The 20,818-nt window shown below is 37.2% G+C and overlaps 1 protein-coding gene across 1 annotated transcript in view; it reads right to left on the reverse strand.

The window, feature by feature from the left end:
* The window catches only part of LOC135144089 (amyloid beta A4 precursor protein-binding family B member 1-interacting protein-like), a 133,445-nt gene that overhangs the window by 78,792 nt on the left and 33,835 nt on the right, over positions 1–20,818 (reverse strand). Inside the window, exon 2 of the mRNA XM_064076089.1 lies at positions 10,318–10,422. Within this exon, the coding sequence (XP_063932159.1) occupies positions 10,318–10,422 (105 nt within the window). The remainder of the gene's footprint in view (positions 1–10,317; positions 10,423–20,818) is intronic.

A 20,818-nucleotide genomic window follows, 5' to 3' on the forward strand; every position in this document is an offset into this window, starting at 1 on the left:
AATTCTTTCGGACTCCTTTGGATTCTTTTCGAATCTTCCAATTTCTCTCAGATTCTCACAGATTTCCTTAGACTTCGTCAAAATTTTTCAGATCCTATCAAATTTTTCCATTTCCATCCTCTCAGATCCCTGCAGACTGTTCCGGATTCTTCCATTTTTTTTTTTTAGTTTCTTCTAGATTTTCACAAGTTCCCTCAGATTGCTTCCAATTCTTTTCGAATCTCAGAATTTCTCTGAGATTCCCTCAGATTTTTTCAGATACTCTCGAATTCCTTTATATTCTTTCTGAACCTCCCAATTTCTCTCAGATTGCCTCAAATTCCTCTAGATTCTTTCAGATGCTTTCATTTTCTTCGTGATTCTCTCTTTTAGATTATTTCTTCAGTTTTTTTTTAGATTCTCTTCGATTTTTCTAATTCTTCGAAATTCCTCAAAATTCGCTCAGATTGTCACAAGTTCCCTCAGATGCTTTCAGATTCCTTCAGATTCTGTTCGAATCTTCCAATTTCTCTCAGATTCTCCCAGATTTCCTCAGACTTCCTTCAAAATTTTTCAGATCCTATCAAATTTTTCAATTTGCACCCTGTCAGATCCCGCAGACTGTTCCAGATTCTTCCAGTTTTTTTTATTTTTTCTTCTAGATTTTCACAAGTTCCCTCAGATTCCTTCCAATTCTTTCCGAATCTCAGAATTTCTCTGAGATTCTTTCGGATTCTCTCAAATTCCTTTATATTCTTTCCGAACCTCCCAATTTCTCTCAGATTCCGTCAAATTCCTCCAGATTCTTTCAGATGCTTTCACATTGTTTCAATTTCTTTCTGATTCTCTCTTTCAGATTCTTTCTTTTTTTTTTCAGATCATTTCGGATCCTTTCAGATCCCTACAGATTCTTCAAAATTCTTCCGTTTCTTTTATTCTCTTAGATTTTTCTAAATTCTTCGAAATTCCTAAAATTTGGTCAGATTCCTTCAGATACTTTTCGAATCTTCCAGATTCTCCCGGATTCCCCAAGATTCCTTCAGACTCTCTCAATTTTCTCACATTCTCTTCGATTCTCCCACAGTTTTTCAGATTCCTTCAGATTTTTTTCCGATTCTCTCAGATTCTCAAGAATTTTTCACCTTTTAAATCGTCCCAGATCCTATCAAATTTTTCCACATCGCTTCACATTCCTTCAAACTGGTTCAGATTCTTCCAGATTCTTTCAAATTCTTTCATTTTCTTTACGACTCTTTAAAATTTTTCAGTTCTGTTCAAGATTGTTTGAGATCCTTACAAATACTTTCAGATACCTGCAGACTCTTTCAAATTCTTCCAGATTTTTCTAGATTCTTTTAGATTCTGCTAGATTCTTCTAGATTCTCTCAGATTCATTCAAATTTTTCCAGATCATTTCAGACCGCTGCAGACTCTTCCAGCTGCCGCCCCTGCCCAAAATTCTTTTCAAGTATTTTAAAAAATAATAGATCATGAATCCTCAAGATCCTTTCAAATACTTTAAAAAACAGACACCAGGTGGCCCAGAAATACTTTAAGATACTTTAAGCAACGAAACGAGCACGAGGAGCCCCTGAGATTCTTTCAAACTCTTTTAAAAAACAAGACACCAGTGGCCTTCGAGATTCTTTCAAATTCTTTCAAAATTAAGACACTAGACCTCCCCGACATTCTTTTTAATTCTTTCAAAGACAAGACTCCCCCCCCCCACCAAGGATTCTCGAGATTCTTCCAAACAATTTTACAAACTGAACACAAGAATCTCCAAGATTCTGTTAAATACTTTCAAACATAAGACTTTTCCTTCGATTTCTTTAAAAAATCAAACAACAGGGAAGGATTCCGAGATTCTTCCATATTGTTTGAAAAATATGGCTCTGGTGATCCCCGAGATTCTCTCAAACAATTTCACAAAAAAGGTTATTGAGATAGAACTTCCCTCGCCCCTGAAGTTACTGTACAATTATTAATAATACAATAATTCTTGTAGAAAAATACGGATTTTGCAATTAAACTCCGCCCCCCTTGAGTCACAATGAAGAAAGAAAAATCATTACCAATGAGATAGGGTGGGTGGGCGGGTTTTTATTTTATATTTTTTTTCTTAATATACATTGTCTTCCCTTCACAACAAAAAACTGAAAACATGTTTAAAATGGTGAATTTTATCCCCCACACTTCTCTACAAATTTACTCTTTTAAACATATGTTCAGTTTATTGTCGTGAAAAGAAAACTATGTACACATATTAAAAAAAAAGAAAAGATAATAAAAAACACGCCCACCCGCCCCTTTCTCAATTGTAATAACTGTTTTTATGCGTCGTGAGCCGAGAGGCGAAGCTTAACTGCAAAATTCTTATTTCTCTACAAGAAACTACCATGTTTTTAAGTATCATGTTGAAAGAAAACTATACATGTCACGAAAAAAGAAGTCAAAATTAAGCCCCGCCCACCCACCCCTGCGTCAAGTGTGATGAATTTTTCATTCGTTGTCAAAGCGAAAGGCGGAGCTTAATTGTTAAACCGGTGTGTCTCAAAAACAAAGATTTACCATTTTATTTAGAAAAAAAAAAATACACACGCCCTTATCTCAGTTGTGAAGAATTTTTCACCTGAACATGTTTTAAGTATTATCATATTGTTCAAAATATATCATCCCTACTATATCAACAATAACAGAACATGTTTCACATGATAATTTTTTGTACAGAAACAAAGATTTTGCAGTTAAGCTCCGCCCTCTTGGCTCACGACGAATAAAAAAAATCATCACAATTGAGATTGGATGGGTGGGGTTCATACTTTGCTCTCTTTTCTTAATATATGTAGTCTTCACAAGGAAGGACTTCGAGATTCTTTCGTATTGTTTCAAAACTATGACACCGGGGATCCCCGAGATTCTTTCAAACAATTTCACATACAAAACACAAGGGTCTCCAACATTCTTTTAAATACTTTCAACGTTCAAAGTCAATAAAATGTTTCGAAATTTGTCGTATTGCAAAAAAATAGGAATTTTTCGAAAAACTTATGAAGATTGGGAAAAAGGTAAAAAATTTCATACGTACTGAAAAAATTGGCCGAAGTCGGGAAATGCATCAAAACCTAAAGTTCTAAATATGATAATATTCAAAATCAAATTTTTAAACACCTCCCATTTGCAAGTGACATTAAACGACAGAATTTTACTTGTTTCAAGTCGGTTTAGTGTCAACTCAACTGCTTCTCTAGAGACAATTAATGTTTTTTTATATAATGACATTTTGTGAAATCGACCAGGAAGGCCCGCGACCCATAACCGAATCGCCGACTTTCGACCTAATCGCGATCAGCCGCCGGATAGCCCCAACCCAACAATGTTTTTATTGATAACGCAATCATACTTGAGTGACGGGCCGCCGCATTAGGAAATGGAAACGTCAAGATGCTTAACGCTGATCATAATGCAGCCTTGTTCTTCCCCCCACGCCAGCCGTGAGAAGCCGAATTCTTGAAGCGACACCCTACTAAATATGGCACCCTGGAAGGGTTCGGCCGTGCCTCTGCGTCCTCTCGACAAGCTAATAACTCGTCAAAGAGAAAAGAAGCGCCGAAGAGGCGCATCCGGGAAGCCGCGATGTACGCCGCATATTAATAATATTTATCCCTCTAATCAAATTTAATGTGAAAACAACCACGGGCTTTGAGAGCGCGCACAGCTGGTGGCTGGGAAGAGTGCATTGTTTATTGTAAGTGCAGGTGTGGCGGAAAATCGAAGTACAGCACCGCACTCAGAAAATTGACGTCGGGCGAAATTATGCAAACACACTTCATATGGGTGTTCCCCTGCGGCGCCGCCGCCCGCAATTCCTGCGGTCCAATTTAATTCCGGCGCGACCGCACATAAAAATATTATTGCGGACGTGGCAGGCGAAACGATTGTTTTATTCCTGCGGAAAGTCCTCGTACTCGCGTCAAGCCCGATTTCCATAGGCGAGTTACGTAAGTGCTTCCATAAAATGCAGAATGCAGGGAGGCGGCGAGTGCAATCGTTTAGTCGTCGAGCACGTCCTCGCATGTACGAGCACTTGTCACATCCTACAACGAAGGGATGTTTGCCCTTTGAATGTGTAAACAGCAAGGACGAGTGGACGGGGTGATTATGATCTCGAGGGTCGGAATTTTTGGCACGTTTCGTGCTTTAAAGCAGTCGAGAAAGTGGGTCGGTGAATAAATAATGAGGGCGGGGGCGGCGAGAACGAGATTCCGATCGGACATGTGCAGATTTCGGTGCAGGATTTACATTTCGCGGGGGTATTTTTAAATTCGTCACAAGCAAATTCTAAAGACACCTCAAGCTGACCGCCTGCATTTTTTCGACCTATTTCGCATTTTTCTGTCTATTTTCCTTTTTTTTCCTATTTTGTTCTAAAATCTAAATTTTCTATACGCCTAAGTAAAGTAAGAATGAATTCCATTGAAATTTCTAATTTTAAATATTCTCCTTTAACATTGGATGTTGAGACATCCTTCTCTAGGTGTAAAAATTAGTCTGAAGTTATTCACACACAACTTCCTCGCCAGTGAAGATAACGTCATCAAAGAGATTGCCTTAGTAGTTGCTAAAAGAATTTGTGTTGCACAGTTTAGAATTCTTAAAAAAACACCAGGAGCCCCCAAGGTTCTTTAAAAAATAAATCACTAGGGATTTCAAAATAGTAAAAAACAAAATTTTGTGTATTTCGACCCGAGGAAATTCAAAAAAAAGTTAGATTTGATTTTGCTGTTATTTTTTAACAAGTTGTGTTTATTGTGAGTCTATAAAAATAGATATTTTTTGGAAAAAATCCCGCGGCGAATTTCTTGAAAATAATTATCGGACGACTCGATTCTTGGAATTCGCGGACTGAAAATAGTTTTACTTTTTTTTTCTTAATATAAGTAGTCTTCTTTTCACAACAAGAAACTTAAAACATGGTTAAAACAGAAAATATAGACTTTGCAGTTACGCTCCGCCCCTCGGTGTGCGAACGAATGAACAATGCATCACGACTGAGATGCAGACAGATAGGTGGGGCTTATATCACTGTAGAACATGTTTCACTTGGTAATTCTTGTAGAAAATACGGATTTTGCAATTAAGCTCCGCCTCCATTGACTCACGATGAACAAAGAAAAATCGTTACAAATGAGATAGGGTGGGTGGGCGGGGTTTATATTTTGCATTTTTTTTTTCCTTAATATACAGTCTTCCCTTCACAACAAAAAACTGAAACATGTTTAAAATGGTAAATTTTATCCCCACACGTGTCTAGAAATTTACCCTTTTAAACATATTTTCAATTTATTGTCGTGAAAAGAAACCTATGTACACATATTAAAAAACAGAAGCGTAACATAAAGCCCGCCCACCCACCCCTGTCTCAATTGTGGTAATTATTTTTATTCGTCGTGAGCCAAGAGGCGGAGCTTAATTGCAAAATCCTTATTTCTCTACAAAAAACTACCATTTGAAACATGTTTTTGAATATCATATAAACTAAATATGTCAAGAAAAAGAAGTAAAAATTAAGGCCCGCCCACCCACCCCAATCTCAAATGTGATGAATTTTACATTCATTGTTTAGAAAAAACATAGCAAATAGAAAGCCCCACCCACCCGCCCTTATCTTTTTTGTGATGAATTTTTCACCAAAGCATACTTTAAGTATTATCATATTGTTTAAAATAGATGATTTTGAAAAAAAGGAGACTATGTAACCCGCTCTCCCCTACTATGTCAACAATAACGAAACATGGTTCACATGGTAATTTTTTGTACAAAAACAAAGATTTTGGAATTAAGCTCCGCCCTCTTGGCTCACGACGAATAAAAAAATCATCACAATCGAGATAGGGTGGGTGGGTGGGGCTTATACTTTGCCCTTTTTGCTTAATATAGTAGCCTTCTTTTCACCACAAGAAACTTAAAACATGTATAAAAGACGAAATGGAATTTATAAATGTATGCAGTCACACTGTATTTGTGCAGTCTAACTCTAATAACAGTATTTCGTTCCCAAATTTTCGGGAAAAATGAAGTGAGTCGTGAAAAGAAAACTATGTACTCATAATAAAAAAAAGAAAACATAATACAAACCCCGCCCACCCGCCCCTTTCTCAATTGTGATAACTGTTTTTATTCGTCGTCAGCCGAGAGGCAGAGCTTAATTCCAAAATCCTTATTTCTCTACAAAAAACTACCATGTGAAACATGTTTTTGAGTATCATATAAACTAAATATATCAAGAAAAAGAAGTAAAAATTAAGGCCCACCCACCCACCCCAATCTCAAATGTGATGAATTTTACATTCATTGTTTAGAAAAAACATAGCAAATAGAAAGCCCCACCCACCCGCCCTTATCTTTTTTGTGATGAATTTTTCACCAAAGCATACTTTAAGTATTATCATATTGTTTAAAATAGATGATTTTGAAAAAAAGGAGACTATGTAACCCGCTCTCCCCTACTATGTCAACAATAACGAAACATGTTTCACATGGTAATTTTTTATACAAAAACAAAGATTTTGGAATTAAGCTCCGCCCTCTTGGCTAACGACGAATAAAAAAATCATCACAATCGAGATAGGGTGGGTGGGTGGGGCTTATACTTTGCCCTTTTTGCTTAATATAGTAGTCTTCTTTTCACCACAAGAAACTTAAAACATGTATAAAAGACGAAATGGAATTTATAAATTTATGCAGTTGCGCTGTATTTATGCAGTCTAATTCTAATAACAATATTTTGTTCGCAAATTTTCGGGAAAAATGGAGTGAGTCGGGAAAAGAAAACCATGTACTCATAATAAAAAAAGAAAGCATAATACAGAGCCCGCCCACCCGCCCCTTTCTCAATTGTGATAATAGTTTTTATTCGTCGTGCGCCGGGAGGCGGAGCTTAATAGCAAAATCCTTATTTCTCTACAAGAAACTAATACCATGTGAAACACGTTTTAAGTATCATGTTGAAAGAAAACTATATATGTCAAGAAAAAAGAAGTAAAAAGTAAACCCCGCCCACCTGCCCCAATCTCAAATGTGATGAATTTTTCATTCATTGTCAGACCGAGGGGCGGAGCTTAATTGTAAAAGCGATGTTTGCCAAGACAAAAATTTTCGATTTTTAACGTTTTAAATATCTTGGCGTCATTACTTATACCTATCTAGAAAAAGAAATTCTTATTTCTCTACAAGAACTTAACGTCTAAAACATGTTTTAACTATGATGTTGAAAGAAACCTGTATATATTTAGAAAAAAAAGCAAATCGAATTATCTTGGTTGTGATGAAATTTTCACCAAAATATTTTTTAAGCATTATCATATTGTTCAAAATCGATCATTTTAAGAAAAAGGAGTCTATGTAACCTTCTCTCCCCTACTATGTCAACAATAACAAAAGATGTTTCACCTGGTAATTTTTTGTAGAAAAACAAAGATTTTGCAATTAAGCTCCACCCTCTTGGCTAACGACGAATAAAAAAATCATCGCAATCGAGACAGGGTGGGTGGGCGGGGCTTATACTTTGCCCTTTTTTCTTAATGTATATATAGCCTTCTTTTCGCCACAAGAAACTTAAAACATGCATAAGAGATGAAATGGAATTTATAAATTTATGTAATTACGCTGTATTTATGCAATCTAACTCTAATAACAGTATTTTGTTCGCAAATTGTTGGGAAAAATGGAGTGAGGCGTGAAAAGAAAACCCTGTACTCATAATAAAAAAAGAAAGCATAATACAAACCCCGCCCACCTGCCCTTTTCTCAATTGTGACAACTGTTTTTATTCGTTGTGAGCCGAGAGGCGGAGCTTAATTACAAAATCCTTATTTCTCTACAAGAAACTACCATGTGAATCAAGTTTTTAAGAATCGTGTTATAAAAAGAAAACTATACAAGTCAAGAAAAAACAAAAAAAATTAAGCCCCGCCCGCCCACCCTAGTCTCAAATGTGATGAATTTTTCATTCATTGTCAGACCGAGGGGCGGAGCTTAATTATAAAATCTATGTTTCCCAAAACAAAAATTTACCATTTCAAACGTTTTAAATATCTTGGCGTGAAAAGATCATTAAATATATCTTGAAAAAAGGCAAAATTTAAGCCCCGCCCACCCACCGCCATCTCAGTTATAATGATGTTATTCTTTATGAGCACGGGAGCGGAGTTTAATTTCAAAATCCTTACTTTTTTCAAGAACTTTTAAACTTTTATATATTTACAATAAATAAAAGCTAAAGGAAAGCCCCACCCACCCGGCCTTATCTCGGTTGTGATGAATTTTTCACCAAAACATATTTTACGTATTATCATTTTGTTCAAACTAGATCAGTTTGAGAAAAAACAGACTCTGTAACCCTCTCTCCCTTACTATGTCAATAACAACAAAAGATGTTTCACATGGTAATTTTGCCTAAAGAAACAAAGATTTTGCAATTAAGCTCCGCCCTCTTAACTCACGACGAATAAAAAAAATCATCACAATTGAGATAGGGTGGGTGGGTGGGGTTTATACTTTGCCCTTTTTTCTTAATATATGTAGTCTTCTTTTCACCACATGAAACTTAAAACATGGATAAAAGACGAAATGGAATTTATAAATGTATGCACTGTAACTCCAATAATAACAGTACGTTGTTCTGCAATTTTCGGGAAAAATGAAGTGAGTTGTGCAGAGAAAACTATGTACGTACTCATACTAAAAAAATATATATAATACATATCCCGCCCACCCGCTCCTTTCTCAATTGTGATAACTGTTTTTATTCGTCGTGAGCCGAGGGGCGGAGCTTAATTGCAAATTCTTGTTTTTCTACAAGAAACTACCAAGTTTTTAAGTATCATAATGTTGAAAGAAAACTATATGTCAAGAAAAAAGAAGTCAAAAAGTAAGCCCCGCCCACCCACCCGAATCTCAAATGTGATGAATTTTTCATTCATTGTCAGACCGAGAGGCGGAGCCGAATTGCAAAATCGATGTTTCCCAAAACAAAAAATTACAATTTTAAACGTTTTAAATATCTTGGCGTGAAAAAATCAGTACGTGTATCTAGAAAAAAGGCAAAATTTAAGCCCCGCCTACCCACCGCCAACTCAGTTGTAATTGGTTGCAATGATATTATTCCTTACGAGCCCAGTGGCTAAGTTTTAAGTATGGTGTTGAAAGAAACTTGCACTATGTCAACAATAACAAGATATATCACATGGGAATTTTTTGTAGAGGAACAAAGATTTTGCAATTAAGCTCCGCCCTCTTGACTCACGACGAATAAAGAAAATAATCACAATTGAGATAGGGTGGGTGGGCGGGGCTTATGCTTTGCCTTTTTTTCTTAATACGTGTAGTCTTTTTCTTCACAACAAAAAACTTAAAACATGGTTAAAAGAGGAAATGGAATTTATTAATTTATGCAGTTACACAAAAATGGAGTGAGTCGTCTTGAATCTTGATTTATAATCAATAAAATAACGAAACAATTTAATCACGTCTGCCTTGTGTTGTAGCTGAGGTGCGATTAAAGACTGAACCGAAAATCATTTATAACACTCCTAATTTAAGACAAATAGCGATAACGCTTGTCGAGATTGTGCACGTGAGAGTGAAACAGAAAAACTAAACTGAAAGATATTTTTTACTAATTACAAAAACCGGATCACAGTGTCGATGGTCCAGACTTTTTTATTGCTCCGACTTCCGCTTATTAAATAAAACATTGTATTTTATTTTGATTTTCCATGTCGTTTCAAATCAGATGATTAAAATTATGAATTCAGCTACAATCGAACAAAATGTTCTGTACAAATTAGAAGCACCATCAACCAAACGTTGTTTCCAACCGATTTCACCACTTTGAAACATCGAACGTGACGCACTCAAAATCGAAAGCCATCGCTTTTTAATTTCCCGAGCCGCAATCTCGCGCCACAATGCGCCCACGACCGCCCATCACCGAAATCCACGGACAATATCCCACATAATGAGCGAAATTCCAACCTCGATCCAATTTCGATGATTTATATAGACTCCGGCTGGTACTTTATTAAATTTCTGCCACGTAACGTCTGTTCCGCGCCGTTTTCTTCCTGATGTTGTTTGAACAGTGGCAATACCGTAAAATTAATGAACTCTCCAGTTCAATATTGAAACAGTGCCGAAGAAAAAAACGCTTCCACCCTGCACGCAAGCAAGGTGCTCGAACGCGGGAATTGGCCCTGATTTATCGCAATGTTGGCGTTTCAGTTGGCGTTGCGACGCCGCCGCGAGTGCCCAAATTGGGGAGGAACGACCACTCACCCCCGTTAGCGTGTTCAGCTCGCCGAGCCATTCGTTGAGGAGCTGCTCGGGGTCCTCGGCGTCGGAGTCGGCGTCGCCGGCGTCGTTCTCGCCCAGCCGGTTCATCTACAAGGAAAAAAAAACATTAATTGCGATTTTTCCAAATCCTTAAAAAAACAAGATAGCAAAAATTACTATAAAACCGGTAATAACGCAGCTTCAGTCAATAATGATTTTTTTTTGGTTAATATTGACTTAATTGGGGCGCGATAACCCAAATCAGCCTAGATAAACGCGTTTCGAACTGTTCAATTCTTTGATTAGCTTATCTACCATATTTTTAAAACTACCAGTATTATCTACATCTCGCAGCCAACTGTTACGTCTTAAATCCACCACACACCCATCGTCTCCCACGCTAACTATCCCCGACCACCCCAATTTCATTACTCTCCTCACAAACTCCCTCAAACCGCTCCTTTAAAAGCAACAACGAATTTCACTTCGCTCTCGAACCATCCAATCAAGTGCAAGCCGCATCATTTCTCCGCGGTTTTTAAAACAAATCCGCAACGAGAGCACCTCTCTCCAAGCTTTCACGCCGCCTCGGCGTCCCGACGCCGCCGTCACGATTAGAAAGTAGCCATATGGTCATTAAAAGCCGTAAACTCGGACTCCCGTATTTTCACCTCGGCTGCCCACTGACGCCGTCCTACTCTGGTGCGTTTTTCGACCCACGAAGCGTGGGTAGAGCATGAATGGAAACCGGGTTTGTTTGTTTATTTGTGTGCGTACGGAGGCAGGTTTCACCACGAAGCACGTTTTTTTGATTTTTTTATTTTTTACTACGTATGCAAATTGATCGGCAGAGAGTAGTTGGGGGATTTAATAAAAATAAAAGTTTATCTCGGTTCGGCGAGCATCTTTTTACCACATTCGTGCCACTGCGCGATCCTCAACCCCTGATAACCCATGTTTGGTTCACATTTCCGACCCATAAAAAGATCTCGCCGGATTAAAGCGACCTACCGCGACTCCATATTTTGAATAAAAACGCCCTTAACAGTACCTGACTTGACTGTTTATCTGGCTTACAGGCGTTAAGATTATGCGAAGCGCACAAACTCGCTCATTATGAATCCAAAGACGGATTTTATGACGTTGTAACTAACCTTGACAGAAATAAAAGACCAATTAAACTTCTTCTGTAATTAATTCTTTTGATTTATTCGTGAGGGAGCGCGATGATGATGTGCATGCTAATCCGGGGGATTTCTTCGCCGGTTGTTTATCAGTAATAATGGAAGAAAGAGGATCTTTGTGTTGGTATTACTGTCGGGGGGATTTATTGTGGCTGAAACGAGAGAGGTGGCGGTGGTGTTTTAATAGCCATCAATCTTGGGTTTATTATGGAAATTGTACGAATGGGGGAAAGTTTTCGGCTTGTCGTTAGAAGTGGGTCTTGGAGATGTTGTGGATGGCTTTGATACCGATTAGTAAAAGCCGATTTCGTAATGTGCTTATGACATTTTGGTTCGACTGAGGGTGCAGGAAGGCTATCAGGAAAAGTGGATTATCATCTACAGTCTGTTTAAAACGTCTTCGCTTTTGAGCGTTAGTTGGGGTCCATGTAAGACACTAACCTCATGTTTATTCCACATTGTTTCCGTCTTAATTTTAATAACAAGACAAAAATGGTCGGCGAGATTTTTTTCAAAAATAAAACACCAAAAATTCTCCGACACTACTTCAAAACCAAGACACAAAGAATCCACAAGGTTTTTTTAAAAATATTTCAAATCACAGGCACACACAAGGGGTACTTGAGATTCTTTCAAATTACTTCAAAAATATCACGAAAACGGTCGCTGAGATTCTTAAAAATTACCTACCACAAAAACCCAAGTGCTCACCGAGATTCTCAACTTACTTCGAAAACAAGACACAAGGAGCCCCCGAGATTCTTTCAACCTACTTCAAGAACGAAACACACGAGCCTCCGAGAATCTTTAAAGTTACTTCAAACACAAGATACAAAGAGCCTCCGAGATTCTTTCAAGCTACTTCAAAAGCTAAACACAAAAGGAGCCTCCGAGATTCTTTAAAATTACTTCAAAAACAAGATACAAGGAGCATCCGAGATTCTTTCAAATTACTTCAAAAACAAGATACAAAGAACCCTCGAGATTCATTCAAGCCACTTCAAAAACCAAACACAAAAGGAGCCTCCGAGATTCTTTAGAATTACTTCAAAAACAAGATACAAGGAGCCTCGGAGATTCTTTCAAATTACTTCTAAAACAAGATACAAAGAACCCCCGAGATTCATTCGAACCACTTCAAAAACTAAACACAAAAGGAGCCTCCGAGATTCTTTAAAATTACTTCAAAAACAAAACACAAGGGAACCCCGAGATTCTTTCAACTTACTTCAAAAACAAGATACAAAGAGCCCCCGAGATTCTTTCAACCTACTTCAAGAACGAAACACACAGGAGCCTCCGAGAATCTTTAAAGTGACTTCAAACACAAGATACAAGGAGCCACCGAGATTCTTTCAAGCCACTTCAAAACAAAACACAAAAGGAGCCTCCGAGATTCTTTAAAATTACTTCAAAAACAAGATACAAGGAGCCTCCGACATTCTTTAAAATTACTTCAAAAACAAGATACAAAGAACCCCCGAGATTCATTCAAGGCACTTCAAAAACCAAACACAAAAGGAGCCTCCGAGATTCTTTAAAATTACTTCAAAAAAAAAAACATAAGGGAGCCCTGAGATTCTTTCAATTTACTTCAAAAACAAGACACAAGGAGTCTAGGAGATTCTATGAACCTACTTCAAAAACAAAACACAAAAGAGCCTCCAAGATTCTTTAAAGTGACTTCAAAACCAAGACACAACGAATTCCAGAGATCCTCTTGATTTATTACTTCAAAAAGAAAACACAAAGCATTTTCGAAACTCCTCAACGTTACTTCAAAAACAATCCTCAAGAAATCTCTAAGATTCTTTCAAATTACTTCAAAAACAATTGTTTCAAATTACTTCTAAAACAAAACACAAGAAGCACCCGTGATTCTTTTAAATCACGTCAACAATACGACACAAGTGGTCCTCGAAATTTTTTCAAACCACTTCAAAAACAACACATAACAAACGCCCGAGATTATTTCAAATTACTTCAAAAACAGAACCCGAAACTCATTAAAATTACTACAAAAATAACCCACAAGACTCAGAACTACTTTAAAAACAATCCACAAGGAGTCCCCGAGATCCTTCCAAATTATTTCAAGAACAATCCACAAGAAGTACCTAAGCTTCTTTGAAATTACTTCAAAAACAAGACACATGTGACCCCGAGACTCTCTCAGGTCACTTCAAAAACAATCCACAAGGCATCTCCGAGATTCTTCGAAATTACTTCAAAAACAATCCTCAAGAAACCTCTTAAGATTCTTTCAAATTATTTCTAAAACAAAACGCAAAATGCACCCGAGATTCTTTTAAATTACTTCAAAAATGCGACACAAGCGGTCCTAGAAATTTTTTCAAACCACTTCAAAAATAACACATAGCAAACGCCCGAGATTAATTCAAATTATTTCAAAAACAGAACCCGAAACTCATTAAAATGACTACAAAAATAACCCACAAGAAGACCCCGAACTACTTTAAAAACAATTCACAAGGAGTCACCGAGATTCTTCCAAATTATTTCAAGAACAATCCACAAGAAGTACCTAAGCTTCTTTGAAATTACTGCAAAAACAAGACACATGTGGCCCCGAGGCTCTTTCAAGTCACTTCAAAAACAATCTACAAAGAACTCCCAGCATTCTTTAAATCTACTTCAAAAACAAGGCACAACGAATTCCAGAGATTCTTTTGATTTATTACTTCAAAAACAAAACACAAGGCATCTCCGAGATTCTTCGAAATTACTTCAAAAACAATTCTTTCAGATTATTTCTACAACAAGGCACCCGAGATTCTTTTAAATTACTTCAAAAATGCGACACAAGCGATCCTCGAAATTTTTTCAAACCACTTCAAAAATAACACATAACAAACGCCCGAGATTAATTCAAATTATTTCAAAAGCAGAAGCCGAGATTCATTAAAATTACTATAAAAATATCCCACAAGAAGACCCCGAACTACTTTAAAAACAATCCACAAGGAGTCCTCGAGATTCTTCCAAATTACTTCAAAAACAATCCACAAGAAGTACACAAGCTTCTTTGAAATTACTTCAAAAACAAGACACATGTGGCCCCCCGAGGCTCTTTCAAGTCACTTTAAAAACAATCTACAAAGAACTCCCAACATTCTTTAAATCTACTTCAAAAACAAGGCACAACGAATTCCAGAGACTCTTTTGATTTATTACTTCAAAAACAATCCTCAAGAAACCTCTAAGATTCTTTCAAATTACTTTAAAAACAATTCTTTAAAATTACTTCTAAAACAAAACACAAAACATCCCCGAGATTGGTACGCGAAATTTTTTCAAACCAATTTATAAACAATACGTAAGAGACGCCCGAAGGTATTTCAAATTATTTCAAAAACAATAGACAAGTGGACCCCGAGATTCTTTCAAATTACTTCAAAAACCAGATACGAAGGATCTCCGAGTTCTTTCAAATTAGTTCAAAACCAAAACACAAAGGGTCCCCAAGATTATTTAAAAATATTTCAAAAATCATATAGAAATGGTCATCGAGATTATTTCAAACTACTTCAAAAACAAAACACAAAGGAGTCTCCGAAATTCTTTAAAATTACCGCAAAAACAAGATACAAGGAGCACCTGAGATTCCTTAAAAATACTTTAAAAACAAGATACAAGGAACCCCTGAGATCCTTTAAGTATACATTAAAAACAAGATACAAGAAGCCACCGAGAATCTTTCAAGCCACTTCAAAAACAATACTCAAAAGGCGCCTCCAAGATTCTTTAAAATTACTTCAAAAACAAGGCACAACGCAACCCTGAGATTCTTTCAAGCCACTTCAAAAACAAAACATTAAAAGGAACCTCCGAGATTCTTTAAAATTACTTCAAAAACAAGACACAAGAGAACCCCGACATTCTTTCAACTTATTTCAAAAACAAGATACAAGGATCCTCCAAGATTCTTTCAAACTACTTCAAAAACAATGCACAAAGGAGCCTCCCATATTCTTTAAAGTTACTGCAAAAACAATATACAACGAGCGCCTGAGATTCTTTAAAAATACTCTAAAAACAAAATTCAAAAGGAGCCTCCAAGATTCTTTAAAATTACTTCAAAAACAAGACATAAGGGGCCCTGAGACTCTTTCAACTTACTTCAAAAACAAAACACAAAGAAACCTCCGAGATTCTTTAAAGTTGCTTTAAAAACACGATAAAAGGAGTACCTGAGATTCTTTGAAATTACTTCAAAAACAAAAAATGTGGCCCCGATGCTCTTTTTGGTCACTTCAAAAACAATCCACAAAGAATCCCCAAGATTCTTTAAATCTACTTTAAAAACAATTCACAACAAATTTCAGACCTCTGAGATTTTTCCAACAATTCTTTCGAATTACTTCTAAAACAAAACTCAAGAGGCCTCCCAAGATTCTTTTAAATTATTTCAAAATTAAGACACAAATGGTCCGCGAATTTTTTTCATACCACTTCAAAAACGCCCGAGATTATTTCAAAATTACAAAGTGTTCTCAAGAATCTTTTCAAATTACTTCAAAAACAAGAAACAAGGAGCCTCCGAGATTTTTTGAAGCCACTTCAAAAACAACATAAAAAGAGCCCCAGATTCTTTCAAGGTACTTCAAAACTAAAACACAAATGAGCCTCTGAGATTCTTTAAAATTACTTCAAAAACAAGACACAAGGAGCCCCCGAGATTCTTTCAACCTACTTCAAAAACAATATACCAGGAGCCCCTGACATTTTTTAAAATTACTTCAAAACAATATACCAGGAGCCCCTGAGACTCTTTCAAGCCAGTTCAAAAACAAAACACCAAAGAAGCCTCCAAGATTCTTTAAAATTACTTCAAAAACAAGATACAAGAGGCCTTCGAGATTCTTTAAATTTATTTCAAAAACAAAATACAAAGAGCCTCCGAGATTCTTTAAACCTGCTTCAAAAACAATAAATATGTGGCCCCAACACTCTTTCTGGTCACTTCAAAAATATTCCACAAAGAACCCCCGAGATTTTTTAAAATTACTTCAAAAACAAGACAAAATGGGACCCCGAGATTCTTTCAACTTACTTCAAAAACTAAACACAAAAAAGCTCCGAAATTTTTAAAGTTGCTTCAAAAGAACACAAGATAAAAAGAGTACCCGTGATTCTTTAAATCTACTTCAAAAACAAGACAACAAATTCCAGTTTCTTCTGATTTATTGCGTCAAAAAGAAAACATAAGGCATCCCCTAGATTGTCTGACATTACTTCAAAAACAAAACACAAGAAACCTCTTGAGATTTTTCCAAACTAAATCAAAAACAATTTTTTCAAATAACTTCTAAAACAAAACACAAGAGGCCCCCGTGATTCTTTTAAATTACTTCAAAAATAAGACATATGTGAACCCGAGACTCTTTCAGGTCACTTCAAAAACAATCCACAAAGAACCCCAGAAACTAGTTCAAAACAGAAGACACAACGAATTCCAGAGATTCTTTTGATTTGCTTCAAACAGAAAACTCAAGGCCTCTCCGACATTCTTGGACATTACTTCAAAAACAAAATTCAAGAAACCTCTGAGATTCTTTCAAATTACTTCTAAAACAAAACAAAAGAGGCTTACGAGATTCTTTTAAATTACTTCAAAGTACAAATGGTCCGCCAATTTTTTTCATACCACTTAAAAACAACACAAAAAATGTCCGAGATTATTTCAAATTACTTCAAAAACTAGACAAAGTGTTCTCGAGAATCTTTTCAAATTACTTCAAAGGCAAGAGACAAGTGGTCCTCGAAATATGTACCTTCTACTTTTATTCTACAATAAAACACGTTGAACCCCCAAGAATGTTTCAAACCCTTTCAAAACCAAAACTGAGGCCCCCAAAGTTCTTTGACATTACAAAAAAAACATAAGAGTCTTTAAAAAAGATCCTAGCGGCTAGGAGCTGTCAAGATTCTTTTCTCTTTCAATTATAAAACATCAAGGGACCCCAAGACAATTCCAAGTTCTTTAAAAAATAAGACACTAGGACCCTGACCTGACTCTTTCAACAACAAAACACCACGGGCTCCCAAGACTGTTTCGAATTGTTTAAGAAATAAGATATGTACTAAGTAGTTCTCGAGAATTTTTCAAAAAAATATCAGGAACCTCCAAAATTATTTCGGATTCTTTCTAAAATAAAATGCAAATGAGTTACTTGTACAATAAAATTTTACTTATTATTTTAGGAATTGCAAAAATTGATTGTTGAACAGATGCAGCACATCATTGTTCTCCACTTTTTTTTTTTAATAAAAATGTTTTGTCACAGAAATATGTACGACAAAAACTCTGAAATGAGAGCCAAGCTTTTGTCTAAACTCTTTAGAGCAAGTTTCATTAACGAAAATTACCTTTTAAACTAAGGAAGTCAGAGGAAATTTCCACAATATTCTGCCATATTAAAAAAGTCCGCTGCAACTTAATATTAAAGAAAAAACAACCCCCCCCCCCCAATCCGCGCGCTCTTTTCCTGCAGCATTAATAAATAACTCTCGTCGAAATTCCTGCTGCGATTCGAACTGCAAGAGCAAACTAATCAAACTTTAAATGAAATTCCTGTCGCCTTAAAAATCGCGCTAATGAACCGTGGCAGGAAAACTCAGTGTTCTCGCTAGCAGGAATCCAAGCGGCTCGGCGAAATCGACACACATGTCCACAATCAAGATTACAAATCGTTCAGCGTTATCAGCAGCTCGTACCCAGCTGGAATATGGATTTAATGAATTTTTGATGAGTTTCTCTTCCATTTTACAAACCGCTCGACAGTGACATTCAGTGCTCGCATCGTAAATCAATAAGAGCGGACACTTGGACTCCTACACCTATTAAAAATTGAATCGAGAGTGGCCGCCGACACCTGGCCATTATATTCAAATTTTTCCGCTTTGTGGGTGAGAATCCCTCGTATACGTGTAACAAAGCGGGTTCGTGCAAAGGGTTTAATTATTATTGATGTTGATTAGGCACAAAGCCGGTTCGAACTACCCTCACGCTGATAGGGTGGTAAATTGTTTCTGTGGATTTTCATAATTCAGGGGTTGCGGAGTTACAAAAAACGCAAATGGGATTCCGAGAAGTTCGAGATAGTTTGCAGTTTAATGTAACTAATTAATTATAAAGCCGCGCTTCCTCGTATTACCTCGGATAGTTGTAAAATGATGCGTCGAAAAATTCGTGATTTGTCCCTTGATTGCCCTTTCGCCGCCGCCCTGTCGCTCCCAACTGGGTTAGTCCACGTCGCACCGTACCCAGAGATCAATAAATTATCTCTCTTATCAAAACGCGTCCGCGTCCCGAATTAGGCGAAAATTTTAATTCGTTAATTAACGCCACCTGAGAGGAATAAATCTCGGCCGAAATTTTGAATTCCGCCAGCATCCGCCCTAATCAACTCCAGCCGGTCCGCGACAATATTTCAAAAGGCTGCAAAAACCCATGATAAATGTTCGCCGTCCATCACGAGCGCACGCCAAACAACAATACATCATTGTGCGATTTACAATAACCGAGCTCGGCTCATTTAGCGACCTCTCGACTTAATTGATTGCCGGGTAAAGGGATCACACACGTACGGGGTGTACATCACCGACCCCCTTATTACTATGCCCCGGATCTCCGGGCCATCGTCGCTCCGAGACGACGAAAACGTGACGTAAATCAACAAACGGGTTAGACCCGGCTCAAAGAACCAGACAGAATTAATGACAACACCTGCGAAAAACGAACAGGAAGCGGAACGGAAGTAGACGGAGATGAGGCCGGAATTAATGGGCGGGAGCGCTGGGGGCAGGAGTGCGCGGGAAGGGAAAGCGTGGTCGGGGAGGACGACGGGCAAACGAAGTCTGGGGTTCTCGCTATGGATCCCCAGAATCCTTCATCGACGTAGAGTGGTATATTATTGTATTTTTAAATTCAAACATGAGGACTTTCCGAGATTCTTTCAAGGTACTTCAAAAACAAGATACAAGGAGCTCCCGAGATTTTTTCAAACTACTTCAAAAACAAGATACAAGAAGCCCCGGACATTCTTTCAAACTACTTCAAAAACAGAATACAAGGAGCCTCCAAGGTTCTTGCAACCTACTTAAAAAATAAAACACTAACGAGACTCCAGAAATTCTTTAAAATTACCTCAAAAACAAAACCCACAAGGGATTCCCGAGATTCTTTTCACCTATTTCAAAACCAAGGCACAAGAAGCCCTCAAGATTCTTTCATTCTACTTCAAAAACAAAACACGAAGGAGCCTCCGAGATTATTTAAAATTAGTTCAAAAACAAAACACTTGGGACCCCCGAGATTCTTTCAAACCACTTCAAAAACAAGATACCAGGAGCCGACGAGATTCTTTCAATCTACTCCAAAAACAAAACACAAAAGAGTCTCAGAGATTCTTTAAAATTGCTTCAAAAATTAGACACAAGGAGCCCCCAAAATTCTTTCAAACTACTTCAAAAACAAGATACAAAAAGCCCCCGAGATTCTTTCAAACTACTTCAAAAACAAAACCCACAAGAGATCACCTACTTCAAAACCAAGGCACAAGAAGCCCTCAAGATTCTTTCATTCTACTTCAAAAACAAAACACGAAGGAGCCTCCGAGATTATTTAAAATTAGTTCAAAAACAAAACACTTGGGACCCCCGAGATTCTTTCAAACCACTTCAAAAACAAGATACAAGGAGCCCCCGAGATTCTTTCAATCTACTCCAAAAACAAAACACGAAAGAGCCCCCGAGATTCTTTAAAATTGCTTCAAAAACTAGACACAAGGAGCCCCCGAAATTCTTTCAAACTACTTCAAAAACAAGATACAAAAAGCCCCCGAGATTCTTTCAAACTACTTCAAAAACAAGATACAAGGAGCACCCGAGATTCTTCCAACCTACTTCAAAAATTAGACATAAACGAGACTCCCAAGATTCTTTCAAATTACTTCAAAAACAAAACACAGCCGCCTCCCGAGATTCTTTTAAATTACCTGAAAATTAAAGCCCGCAGGGGATCCCCGAGATTCTTTTCACGCACTTCAAAGACAAGATAAAAGTAGCCCCCGAGATTCTTTCAACCTACTTCAAAAACAAAATATAAGGAGCCCCTGAGATTCTTTCAACTTACTTCAAAAACAAACCAGAAAGTAGCCTCCCGAGATTCTTTCAAATTACCTCAAAAACAAAACCCACAAGAGATCACCTACTTCAAAACCAAGGCACAAGAAGCCCTCAAGATTCTTTCATTCTACTTCAAAAACAAAACACGAAGGAGCCTCCGAGATTATTTA

Source organism: Zophobas morio, unplaced genomic scaffold (assembly GCF_036711695.1).
Source record: "Zophobas morio isolate AGI-343-1 ecotype UQ-CSIRO unplaced genomic scaffold, CSIRO_AGI_Zmor_V1 ptg000081l, whole genome shotgun sequence".
NCBI lineage: Eukaryota > Metazoa > Arthropoda > Insecta > Coleoptera > Tenebrionidae > Zophobas > Zophobas morio.